This window comes from Nycticebus coucang, chromosome 4 (assembly GCF_027406575.1).
Source record: "Nycticebus coucang isolate mNycCou1 chromosome 4, mNycCou1.pri, whole genome shotgun sequence".
Classification (NCBI taxonomy): domain Eukaryota; kingdom Metazoa; phylum Chordata; class Mammalia; order Primates; family Lorisidae; genus Nycticebus; species Nycticebus coucang.
In genome coordinates, this window is record NC_069783.1 from 140342426 (window position 1) to 140356171 (window position 13746).

The 13746-nt window shown below is 37.1% G+C and overlaps 1 protein-coding gene across 12 annotated transcripts in view; it reads right to left on the reverse strand.

Annotated features, from left to right (window-relative positions):
* MTMR3 (myotubularin related protein 3) overlaps window positions 1-13746 on the reverse strand; it is a 161935-nt gene that overhangs the window by 66815 nt on the left and 81374 nt on the right. For 11 of the 12 annotated variants that reach the window (XM_053587992.1, XM_053587999.1, XM_053587994.1 and 8 more), the window contains one exon: window positions 3672-3756. In XM_053587992.1, coding sequence (XP_053443967.1) covers window positions 3672-3674 — 3 coding nt within the window. In that variant the 5' untranslated portion in view covers window positions 3675-3756. Of the gene's footprint in view, window positions 1-3671; window positions 3757-8537; window positions 8595-13746 lie in introns of all 12 variants that reach the window. The other variant, XM_053587991.1, reaches the window with a different exon arrangement.

Genomic DNA, 13746 nt, shown 5'->3' on the forward strand with positions numbered 1-13746 from the left:
GATTATTTTACCAAGGTACCTGTTACTTCTTTAAGTGATCCCCTAACCTAGTTTTCTGTTGACCTTTAGCATAGAATTGAATATAGCAGGCTTTACAAAATATAAAGAGAAGCCATTTACCTATTCATTCTTACTGGCATACTCACCTGGGTACTAATCCAGACCAATGCATGTAACCTAAGTAGCTACTGAAAACAAATGATTTTCAACATAAGAGAAATGAGAATTAGGCCAGCAAGGCAAGAGTTCGAAGGACTTATTTTTCACAGTCAAATCAAATAAATGTTCTTTTTAAAAGCTATTATCTCAGCTCATAATACCTGTAAGGCTTCTAAACTTTTTCCCCTTGTACACAAAAATGCATTTAATCCTCACAAACTTAATTAACGTAAGGACCAACTCCACTGACTTTCTAGACAAAATTTTATCCAAAAAATATTCCTTGGCTAAACAGCTGAATTTGGTAGTTGAATTAACAGCCTGAATTTATTACAGTTTCTGTCAGTCTCACAAGTAAAAAAGGAGGTCAAACTTGAGATAGTTAACAAGGTAGGGAGTTGGAAAGAAAACACAGGGAACTATTGGTCTGATAAAAGTCTTAGAAACAAATTTCTTCTAGGCTAACACAGTAACTTATTAATATCAGAATGTATTCCACATCATCAGTTTCTTGGGATTGCTGAGGAACAGTAAGCACTGTGGAATCTGGCACTTCATGGTCTCCACCTAGCTCCCCTCCCTAAACTCAGAGGGCTCACTCACAAAATCCTGAAAAGACAAGGACCAGTCACCACAGTTCCAGGCTAGTTTCTGCTATTGGCTAAACTATGCAGGTAAGACAGGAGGTATATACCTCAAAGAAGAAGTTAACATTATAGATACATTTAAACGTGGGGAGGAGATACTGATGACCAGTCGATTAGTCCTATTAACGAAATTTGCATCTAGGGTTGATATTTGCAAAATTTAAAAGTGTAAGTATAATTTACCAGTCTCGCTGTCAATTCCAGTCACTATTCCTAAGACTAGTATTAAAGGCTATAAAATGTTTCAAAATAATTCAAAAGGGCAAGGGTGACGAAATCAGATGAAACAGGAGTAGCCATGAATTAATCATTTTTGCAGCTGAATGATGCATCTATGAGAGTTAGTTGTATTTTCTTTGTTTAGGCTTGAGCTTTTCTATAATAAAATATGAAAACATTTTCCTAATGCTTAACCTCTCAAAGTCAGAATTCAACCTCATTTAAGAACTTTTAAGAGTACAGAAGAGAGGATGTTACTCTTTTTTTTTTTTTTTTGTAGAGACAGGGTCTCACTTTATGGCCCTCGGTAGAGTGCCATGGCCTCACACAGCTCACAGCAACCTCCAACTCCTGGGCTTAAGCAATTCTCTTGCCTCAGCCTCCCGAATAGCTGGGACTACAGGCGCCCGCCACAACGCCCGGCTATTTTTTGGTTGCAGTTTGGCCGGGGCTGGGTTTGAACCCGCCACCCTTGGTATATGGGGCCAGCGCCTTACCGACTGAGCCACAGGCGCCGCCCGGATGTTACTCTTAAATTAGTACAGAGGTATGCATTAAAAACAAAAAGAAATTTCAGTGCTCCTGAATTCTCTATACAAAAACTAGGGATTTAGGACATACAATCTAAATGCTAAAACAATATGGCATATTGTGAAACCAATGGTTCAACCTGTAAAAATGTTACCCAGCTAGTAAAAATGATCATTAAGCATCCAATGAGTCAACATGGAAAAATGTTTACTTCGTTTAATGAAATAAGCAAAAGAGAAATTTCATGTCATTACTGTAACTATATAAAACATATAACAAAGGAAAAACATATATAACAGACTAGTTAAAAAGGAATACAATCATGAGTTCTGGTGGTAGAACTACAAATGAGAATTTTTACAAATTTGTTATAATGCTGCTTTATGAGAAATAAAAAAATTTAAAAGACACGTGGCCATGCTGCTCCCAACTATTTGCACACAAAAGCATCTTCAAGCCATGTTGGCAGGGCCAGGGATAACGGGAAGATTGCTAGGCACCACAGCAGCAACAAGAACCACCATGCTGGACAGCGCCTGTGGCTCAGTGAGTAGGACGCTGGGTTCAAACCCGGCCCAGCAAACTGCAACAAAAAAAAAAAAAAGAAAGAAAGAAAAAATAGCTGGATGTTGTGTTGTGGTGGGAGCCTGTAGACCCAGCTACTTGGGAGCCTGTAGTCACAGCTCACAGTAACCTCCAGCTCTTGGGCATAACTCTTAAGATTCTTAAGAATCACTAAGCCCAAGAGCTGAAGGTTGCTGTGAGCTGTGACACTATGGCACTCTACTAAGGGTGACAAAGTGAGACTCTGTCTCTAAAAAAAAATAAATAAAAATAAGAAAAGAACCACCATGCTGTTGCTAGCTATATGTATAACCCTCAATACAGAACCAAACTTCTTTCACAAGCCCATCATTTGCTATTCATTGGCACTGTCATACATACCATATGAATAATAGACAAGAACTTTTCAATTCATTAAAAACTCTGTGGGAAAACCCATAAAATAAACAGTCTAGAGAAATAATAGTAAAAGTCAATGTTTGGATATGAGATAAATCAGAAAGTTGTAATGTCCACAGACTAAGGGGAAAAATGGCCCAGCTTTAATGTCTGAGCTGTTACCTTTCTCTTCCTTTTAATATGACATTTCTGCACAACCAGTTTGCTTTGTTTTACTTTGTTTTTAATTTTGAAAAGCATTTTCCCTACAAATCCCTAATGAAGCTTGAAATTAACATGGCCTTTTCAATTCCTTCTCTGTGCACCAGCATAAAACAGTTTGGATCTAGGAAATGTCACAAGGTAGAAGGACAATATTACAGTCAATCATTTTCTTTTTTTAAGCCTTGGAGCACTATTTACGTATCCTCAGGACTGATGAAAATGTAGTTGGCATGTTCTTCCATCTTCTTGGCTTGGACTGGGCCCTAAATGATCCACCCAACACTGAAATGTCCATTCTATGCTCTTTTTGGTCAAAGGTGTAGGAGAAGGGGGCTGTGCAGAGCTGCTTCACTGGGGTTCAGCTCTATGGGATCACAATAGTGCCTTGAAAAGACAGAATAAGGAAGACAGGGATTGCTTCTTTACAGAAAGGTAAATTCATAAAGTATGTATGCTATGTGAGGTAATGTATATGTCAATTAACTTGATTTAGCCATTCTATAACGTATATACATATTTCAAAACACGTTGTACACTATACAATTTTCATCAAGAAAATTAAATATGCAGATGACCCTCTCACAATTCACTTATATACAACAAACATTGCTTCTACCATATGCTACTTCCCAAAAAAGGAATAAAAAAAACCCTGGCATCCAAGAACCATGTATTTTAGTCCTGATTCTACTTATTAGCTGACTAAAAGATGAGAGATAATATCTAGGTGAAGCTCACAGGAAAACAATGAATAGAAATTAAACTACTCTATACTGTGGAGTATTCTATAATTATTATTACTAAGTAAACAATAAAAGGAGACAAGAGAGATCTAGGAAATGTTAAATGATTTCTCACAAAAAACTGGGTAACTATAAATTAGTGTTCATTTTATTTTCAGGATAGAGGTTTCTTCACTCCAATTTCTTTGTTATTTCCTGTACTTACCATGACAGGAGGCCCAGATTAGGAGGAGAAATCCTCTTCCCTTCTTCACTGTCTGACAAGGATCTTCTTTCCCTTATGCTGAGATCTTAAAAAAAAAAAGGGGGGGGGAAGTAAGGGGGACAAAATTGGCAATAGTTTTTCCCCTAATTGGAAATAGTTTTTCCCCTATTTAAAGTGACTGTGTGTGTGTGTGTGTGTGTATCCCTAAAAACCAGAGTCAGACAAGAAACATTTGAGCATCACCCAGGCAATTCCCAGTTGTCAAATCCAAACCCCATAATTCATTTGTAAAAATTCTTTTGGTCTTAACTGATTTCTGCAAAAATGTAGCAAAGGCTAAGATTTCTAAAGTTGACAGTAATAGAAAAATAAAACTTGGATGGGAGTTATAAAGGAACAGTTAAAATGAACCTGCAAATACAAAAACAATATTCTTGTATTTCGGAGTGTTTTGTGATTATCTGCAAGCTCAAAATATAACCCCCATCTGTGGAAACCAAACTGACTTGGGTTGATATATATGAAAAACTGCCTTATTAACCAAATATTGTATGTTCTTCTGAAAACTTAATGAACCATGCTAACACCTTTACATGGTCTTTTAAAAACAAAAAAAGGAACAGGAAGAATACCCAACTAGAAACCCAAAGACGGGCTAGTAAAAAAGTGACTGAGTCAATGTTTTCTTTTGATTACTCTCATAAAAAACTAACATTTCTGGTTTGCTAAACTTCCATAAAGTGAGGATACTTTAGGGAACTTGGGCTTCAATGTTCAACATAAACTCTTTAAAAGCAAAGTAAGTGAGGGTGAACAGAAGACAAAGTAGTAGCAGGTCCCAGGTCTTATCAAGCCATGGGGGAGGGGGGTGAACAGAGGAGTGGCTTGAGATGATTCCAAGAGTCACTCTGGTTATTGGGTGAGAAATAGACAAAACTGCTGGGAGTGAGGAACAAAGGAGGAAGAAGGGAGAACAATTTGAGGGCTACTTCAATAATCCAGACAAGAGACAGTACACTGTTTAAAAGGTACTAGTGCAGTGGTTCTCAACCTTCCTAATGCCACGATGTATTTTCATTATTACAAAGAGGTCGCGACCCACAGGTTGAGAACCGCTGTATTAGTGGTAGAAGTGGTAGGATATTGCTGGGTTCTGGATATATTATACTTTGAAAGTTACCACCCCTAGGATTTGAGCTAATGAATATGAGAGGAAAAAGAAGTTAAGCTTTTCATCTCAGCAACTGGAAGCAAGGATTTCTCATTTACTGATGAGGAACATCTGTAAGAAAAGTGATTGCCCCACCCCATGTACAGATAGAGGAGAAAGAACAAGAATTGAGGGGTTTGAGACACATTATTTTTGAGATGCCTATCAGATATCCAAATGAAAATGCCAAGTAAAGTGTCGATAAACCAGCCTGGATTGGCATATTGCTACAGGCTGCCTGGAGATCAAAAGATATTGATATCTCTGCCTGGAAGCAAGATATATTAATATAATGTGGGAAAAAGCAGTGTGTGGATGGCATATGAACCAAACACAAGACAGGTGTAAGTGGAGAGGCTAAAAAGACCAAGGAGAGGGGCTTGGGACACTCCATCTTTTAGAGGCTGGAATAATGGTTCAGTATATATAACAAATCAGAGTCATCATTCTCTCCATTCTTCCAAATCAAGTCAAAACTTAGTTATTTGACCAGCTCAAGAGAACCCAAGTTAGTATAAAATCCTCATTTATTTTCATTTCAATAAATATTTACTCAATACCTATTATATTCCAGGCCCTGTTCTAGACATTAGGAGGACAGCTGTGAGCAAGAAGTCATTGGAATTTAATTTTACTGTATTCCCCACTAGAAACAAAGAAATATCTAACATTAGGTAGCTGGTGAGTATTGCAAAGAAAATAAAGTCACTTTGGAGACAGACAGTAAAAACATAGTGCTGTTTTAGGTAGGAAGATAAGTGTGTGCAAAGGCGGCACTTGTTGGAATTAAAAAGGAGAGGGACAAAGGCAAACAAATTATTCATTCCAAAGTTATGAAATCACTAGAAGAATAGGATGCTATTATATAGAAATCTTAAAAAAAGAAACACCTACTGAATTTTTTTTAATGTTATACAGTAAAAGTATGTTTTAGGATAAAATGTCTAATGACAACATCATTCATATACAGTATCTGAAACAAATTATATGGAAGTGAATTTGATATATTTTGCAAAACCCTTAAATAACTCAAAATTTAACTCCAATGATAAAGGTACTAATCCCAAAAATGTACATGGAATGGGAATGTGAAACCAATCCTCATCATTACTGGTGAGAATGTAAAATGGTTCAACTGCTGTGGAAAAAGTTTGGCAGTTCCTAAAAGTTTCACAGAGTCACTGCACGTCCCATCAATTCCCAGGTCACACAAAAACTTGTACACAACAGCATTATTTACAATAGTCAGAAACTGGAAACCCAAATATACATCAAATGATGAATGGATAAACAAAATGTAGTACATTCTGCATACACAATGTACATATAACAGATTATTCAATAATAAAATGGAATAAAATATTAATACATGATATAACATGGATAGAAAACATTACACTGGCTCAGCACCCGTAGCACAGTGGTTATGGTGCCAGCCACATATACCACGCCTGGCAAGTTCGAACCCCGCCCAGGCCTGCTGAACAACAATGACAACTGCAACAAAAAATAGCCAGGCACTGTGGCAGGTACCTGTAGTCCCAGCTACTTGGGAGGCTGAGGCAAGAGAATAGCTTAAGCCTAAGAGTTTGAGGTTGTTGTGAGCTGTGATGCCATGGCACTCTACCGAGGGCAACATAGTGAGACAGTGTCTCAAAAAAAAAAAAAAAGAAAGAAAGAAAGAAAGAAAAAGAAAAAAAGAAAAAGAAAAGAAAACATTACACTAAGTGAAAGAACTTGACGTACAAAAGGCCATATATTGTGTGATTCCATTTATATGAATGGGTGAATCCATAGAAAAACGAAGTACATTAGTGGTTGCCAGTAACAGGAAATGACTGCTCATGGGAACTTAGTATCTTTGTAGGATAAGATTGTTCTGAAACAGTAATGTTTGTACAACATTACAAGGATAGATTTTATGTGATGTGAATTATAGCTCAATAAAAAAAAATAGGCGTATAGAATATAATCAAATATTTCATGAAATAAAAATAATCTTACTGCAAGAAAGTTATGGTATTAACCCAGCAGCAATGACCATCTATGCACCTAAACTATGATCTTGAAAGACTAATTCCCACTTGAAAAGGATCCTGAGAAAAAAATAGACAATTTTAGGCCTAGAACAGAAAATGCACAAGTTGGTTCTGGAACATCTATTTTACATTGGAAAGCAAGAAAACCATCAAATACTACTGAAGGTATGTCAAAAAGACTTTTTGGAACCAACTTGAAGATATCCATTAGCCAAAAATGGGATAATTTCAGTGAAAATAGAACACTGCAACGAACTGAGTTTCAATGTTTTAAATGTAAGTTCATAATGAAACACATTCATCCTCCCCTCCCACGCACACACAGAGTTCACCACTGGAAGATGCTAAGAAACCAACCTCTTATTTTTGAAAACTGGTAAATAAGAGAAAAAAATTATTTATCCTGCCTTCCTGTACCCAAACTGAACCTGTATAGAATCAAGTAGTTGATGAGGGAAGTATTCCATCTAATGTATGAAGGAAATAACTGAATAGCACTACCTTACAACTACTACTGAAATACAGGATAAAATATAACCTAGTCCGTGGGAAACTACAAGAAAATAACTCCAATTCTTTAACAAAACTACAAGATAAAAGATGGTGGGGAAACAAATTTAAAGAGACTTAAGTGACCATGTCACCCCACTGCCATATGGACCTTATTTGGATCCTGATTCAAAGTTTAAAAATAAAACTGAGACATTAGAGAAATAGGACCACATATTAAATACTTTATGATATTAAGGAATCATTACTAACCTTCTATATAACTGACAATTTTGCTGTGGTTATGGGTTTTTGTGTGTGATGATGGATTTAAAAAAAAGAGTTTAGGACCAAGTGTGGTGGTGGTAATCCCAGCACTTTGGAAGTCTGAGGCAGGATTACTTAAGGCCAGGAGTTGAAGACCAGCCTAAACATAGTGAGACCCTGTCTCTACAAAAAATAATTAACCAGGTATGGTGGCATCCCTCTGTAAGTCTCACTACTCAGAAGGCTGAGGCAGAAGGATCACATAAGCCCAAGAGTTTAAGGTTGCAGTGAGCTATGACAATGCCACAGCACTCTAGCCTGGGCAATAGAGAAAGACTCTGTCTCAAAAAAAAAAAAAAAAGACTGGTGGAGTCAAAGTTTTAGCTGTCATAAAACTAGTTTTTACAGTAAACATCAATATGGACTGGAGTCATTTCAGAGGGGTTTTTTCTCAGAAAATTTTAAAGAAAAACCCTCACAGACATCACAATTAGATGTTCCAAATGAAATGTAACGTACTCAAGTTAGTTACACTGCACGAGAAATCAAATGACAATTACAATGACAAATGCAACAACAACAACAAAAAAAGCCAGGTGTTATGGAGAGTGCCTGTAGTTCCAGCTACTCCACAGGCTGAGGCAAGAGAATTGCTTAAGCCCAAGAGTTTGAGGTTGCTGTGAGCTGTGACACCATAGCACTCTACCGAGGGCAACATACTGAGACTTTGTCTCAAAAACGAAAAAGTCTCAGTCAAGTTAAATATAGTCATCACTCATAAATGATGCCCTCCATGTCTAAACCAAATAAAGACTGTAAAATTTTGTGCTGTACTTCAGTCAAAAATTACAGAGAACCTACCATGTGTCAGTCAGAATAACACTGTGCTGGTTCTGCATTAATGCAACTTAGGTCCCACTGCAGAAAATAGAAAATGACAATTACAAATTATACTAAATGTAATGAAGGAAACAAGCAGGATGTTGACACAAGAAACTAGGCTACAGGGAATAAAGTATTCAGTAAAGACTATCCTGTGGGGCAAGGCAAGTTTCTGGACTAGGGAACAGCACGTGTTCCTGAAACAGAAAAGAGTTTGATGATTTGGAAAAACCAAGAGGAAATTCTTGTAACTAAAATGCATTATATCAGAAAAGAAGACTGGCACAAATTGAAGAAACATACAAGGAAAAGATCATGTAAATAGTAAGAATATAACCTAAGTACAACTAGGAGCCACTGATAAGTTTTAAATAGGAGGATGGCATTGTTTGATCTTAAGATTACTCTACAGCACTCTGGGAGGCCAAGGTGGGTGGACTGCCTGAGTTCACAGGTTTGAGACCAGCCTGAGCAAGAGTGAGACTCTGTCTCTCTAAAAACAGCCCGGTGTTGTGGTGGGTCCCTGTAGTCCCAACTACTTGGGAGGCTGAGGCAACAGAATCACTTGAGCCCAAGAGTTTGAAGTTGCTGTGAGCTATGGCACCGCACTACACCACAGTCACGAAGTGAGACTGTCTCCAAAAAGAAAAATTACTCTGGTTGCTATGTGGTGGAAGAATAAGAAAATTAAGAGATAATTTCAGGAAGAGAATGGTGACTTGATTTAGAATGCAGACAGTACAGATAAAATTAAAACATAAGGTATTTTGATAAAATAAAAGTGAAAGGTACTTTGGTGTATACCTAATAGGACCAGGTAAAAACCTAGAAATGAGGTGTGTGGAGAGGAGATTAAGATAACAGACAAAAACAGTTCAAAGAGGTGCTGCTTTAAGCACATGAGAAAAGATAAAATTTCTACAGGAATTCCACATTTAAAAAAAAAAAAAAAAGCCAAGATCAAGAGTAACTCTGTAGCCTATGTGAATCAAGCACCTGCTAATGATTCCTTTTAAAACTATGAAGAACAAAACAAATACGACCAACCCTTAAGAAATATTCAGGGCTGCAATAAACATTCTGATCCAAATGTCTTTGTTGTAAAAGATTTTTGTTCATCTGGGTAGATACCTAGCAATGATACTAAACGATCAAACAGTAGGTCAACTTTAGTGCCTTGAGAACTCTCCATACTTCTTTCCAAAAAGGCTGTATTAGTTTACAGTCCCACTAGCAGTGTAGAAGTGTTCCTTTCTCTCCACATCCATGCCAGTATTTGTAGTCTGGGGATTTTGTTATGTGGGCTAATCTTACTAGAGTTAGGTGATATTTTTGCACCAGAATGTTTATTGTAGCCCAATTTACAATAGGCAAGTCATGGAACCAGTCTAAATGCCCATCAATCCATGAATGGTAAACAAATTGTGGTATATGTTTGCCATGGAATACTACACAGCCATAAAAAGGGGGGAACTTTACATCTTTTATGTTTACCTGGTGGAAGCCTGAACATATACTTCATAGTAAAGTATCTTAAGAATGGGGGAAAAAATACCCAAAGTACTCAACACTATTATGAAACCAATATACAAAGACACATTCATACAAATGATAAAATACAAAGATAGTCCAGAAAGAAAGAGGGGAGAAAAGGCAAAGAGAGCTGAGTGGGTAAAAGGGGGCTGTTAAAGGGTATGGAGTTTCTCCTTTTGAAATGATGGGTACACATCTCATGAATATATTAAAAGCCACCGGGGTGGCACCTGTGGCTCAAAGGTGTAGGGCGCTGGCCCCATATGCTTGAGGTGGCGGGTTCAAACCCATCCCCAGCCAAAAACTGCAGGGGGGTGGGGAGAAACAGCCATTGAATTGTATCCTTTACCTGAGTAAACTATATGGTACATGAATTATATCTATTAATATATTTGAATTAAACTTTTTTTAAAGTAAATGTTCCCTTCTCACTACTTACAGCCTACACATAAATAGGACAACTGTTGATTATTGTATAGTTCTGTTCAGACATTTCACTATGTATATAGTCACACATGGCTTAACACATGTTCTGAAAAATACATCATTAGAGTTTTAATTGCTGTTTGAACATCACACAGTGGTACTTACACAAACCTAGATGGGAAAGCCTACAGCATACCTAGTCTATATGGTATAGCCTATTGCTTCTAAGCTACAAACCTATAAGGTATGTGACCATCTGATTAAGTGTTGTAAAAGCAATTGTAACAGTAAGCCATTTGTATATGTAAACATAGGGTATAAAGACAGAAAACAGGACATCTGCATAGGGTATTTAACATGAATAGAGCTTGCAGGACTGGAAGCTGCTCTGAGTGAGTCACTGTGAGAGTCATGAGTAAATGTAAGTATCTAGGACATACTGTACACTACTGTAGAGACTTTGTAACTGCTATACACTTAGGCTACACTATATATGTAAAAAATAAAGTAACTGCACTACAACATTATGACAACTACAACATCACCAGACAAGAGGAATTTTTCAGCACCATTAAAATTTTATGGGACCTCAGGTGGCACCTGTGGCTCAGTGAGTAGGGCACTGGCCCCATATACCGAGGGTGTGGTGGGTTCGAATCCAGCCCCAGCCAAACTGCAACAAAAAATAGCAAGGTATTGTGGGGTGGGGCCATGGTCCCAGCTACTTAGGAGGCTGAGGCAAGAGAATTGCCTAAGTCCAAGAGCTGGAGGTTGTTGTGAGCTGTGATGCCACAGCACTTTACAAAGGGCGACAAAGTGAGACTATCTCTTATTTAAAAAAAAAAAAAAATCTGGGCGGCGCCTGTGGCTCAAGGAGTAGGGCGCCGGTCCCATATGCCGGAGGTGGCAGGTTCATACCCAGCCCCGGCCAAAAACCACAAAAAAAAAAAAAAAAAATCTTATGGGACCACGGTCATATACATAGTCTGTCGCTGAGTGAGATATCATTATGCAGCTCATGACTGTACAAAGACACACATAATCCTACACTCCAAAATGGGGGTATCATACTGCATTTATTGTTCTGTAACTTAATTTCCTCAATATAGCAAATCCTTCCTATGTCAACACATACATGTGGCGGTGCAGTCTGTCAGTATACCATAACCCAACCATTCATCAATTGCTAAGACTTTTAGGTTGTTTCCATTTTTCCATTACCACCAAGAACACCACTATAATCATCCTTACTCGTATCTCTGCACAAGTTCTTATTTCTGTAGCTCTGATTCTTAACAAATTTATTACACAAAAGGATATAAAACTGGGTTGTACGTGCACAGGGGTTATTACTGCCAGCGATTATACACACATACTCTATCAACTTGGTAGAAGTTTTAAATGTTCTGTAATTTAACAACTTAAAATATGAATAAGCATTATTTGTATTAATTCCAAAGCACATTTATACGAGTGAAGAAAAATTATATGATTGTTCATAACAGTTACTGCTCTAGGAAGAGTGGATGTAGGGACTTTGTTTCTGTACTTTTAGAACACTATATTTATAATTAGAAAAACAAAGATAATGATAAAGAAAAAACAAATAGGGATATAAAACTATGCCTCTGATGGCAGACGAGATGCAAGTCCTGATTCTGCCACTAACTCTTTGACTTTGAGGGCAAGTCATGCTCCCTCTCTGAGACTCAGTTTCTTCATCTGTAACACAAGGAGAAAAACAGTTGTACCAAAAAGTTACAAGAATTAAAAGATACAGTGTATATGATATGTTTAGTATAAGTACTACTATATAATAAGCAGTTTTAAAATAATAGGTATATAGCAATCATCTACATGACAACACATGGTTCTGGAGATAAAAATTATACCTCATTAAATACACTGTTCCATTACAAACAATTTGGATAGGATAGTTCAACATTTTCTTTTTGTACACCTACTCTCTTATGCAGTTATGTTTTCCTCAACCATTTAAAAAAGGGTTGTCTTTTAAATGTCTCTTTAACCTTTACTACTTTTAATAGTCTCTTTAAGCCTTACTATTTCAGTAGTGTTTCCTAACAAAATAATCTGTATGATCACAGGTCTACTTCCAAATTCATAAAATTTAACATTGATGGAATACTCTAATCTATCCTCTCTACTACAATTTTGTCAACTGATCCAATTATATTCTTCACAGAATTCCACCCCCCCCAAAATAAAGGACCCAGACCAAGATCACCTATTGAATCTGTCATATCCCTTTAGTCTCTTTTAATTTGGGATAGATGTTATATTAATTTAAATGATATGTTCCTGGCATCAAAATTAATAAATCCACATCTTTCCCTCCAAACCTCGATGTTTCCTCAGATAAGAATATTAACATTGGCCAGACACTGTGGCCTCCCACCTGTAATCCTAGCACTCTAGGAGGCCAAGGTAGGTGGATTGCCTGAGCTCACAGGTTTGAGACTAGCCTGAGCAAAAGCCAAGACCCCGTCTCTAAAAATAGCCAGGCATTGTGGTGGGCACCTGTAGTCCCAGCTACTTGGGAGGCTGAGGCAAGAGACTCGCTTGAGCCCAAGAGTTTGAGATTGCAGCACTCTACTGACAGTGATAAAGTGAGACTATCTCAATATAAATAAATAAAAAGAATGTTAACATTTTTTCATTCTGTTTTGTAAATGTAGGTCTTTGATGTTTTATCTATAGATGGATTCTGAAGTCTAAAATCAGTAAACATTTACATTATAGCAATATAAATATTAAATGCTGCAGAGCCAAGTTATATGTTAGGATTACATTTCCTTCTGTAAAGGTTTAATCTACAAACTCCCTGAGCCAAATGAAAGATAAAATTCTTATTCCAAGCCTCAAGATCAAAAGAGAAAAAGACTTCTCTTTTTCTTAAGATATGAGAATTTGACAGCAGAGACCTGACAGTTGGCTCTTTGCTCCATCATCAGTACTACCCCACAATATGACTTCTCAAAAATCTTTACAATAATAAAGCAAAAGCATCATTTAATCTTTCTACAGAGCACAGTATCTCATCTTCTAGGTGCCTGTTTAAGAAAAATTAATTCCTTACTCAGAAACTAAAATTTATATTTGCAAACAAGAACAATAAAACCAAGTAACATACTGAGCAACACGGACTACAAGGACACAGATTATACATACTAGATAAACTGTCACTACACAGAAAGGGGAGAAAGAA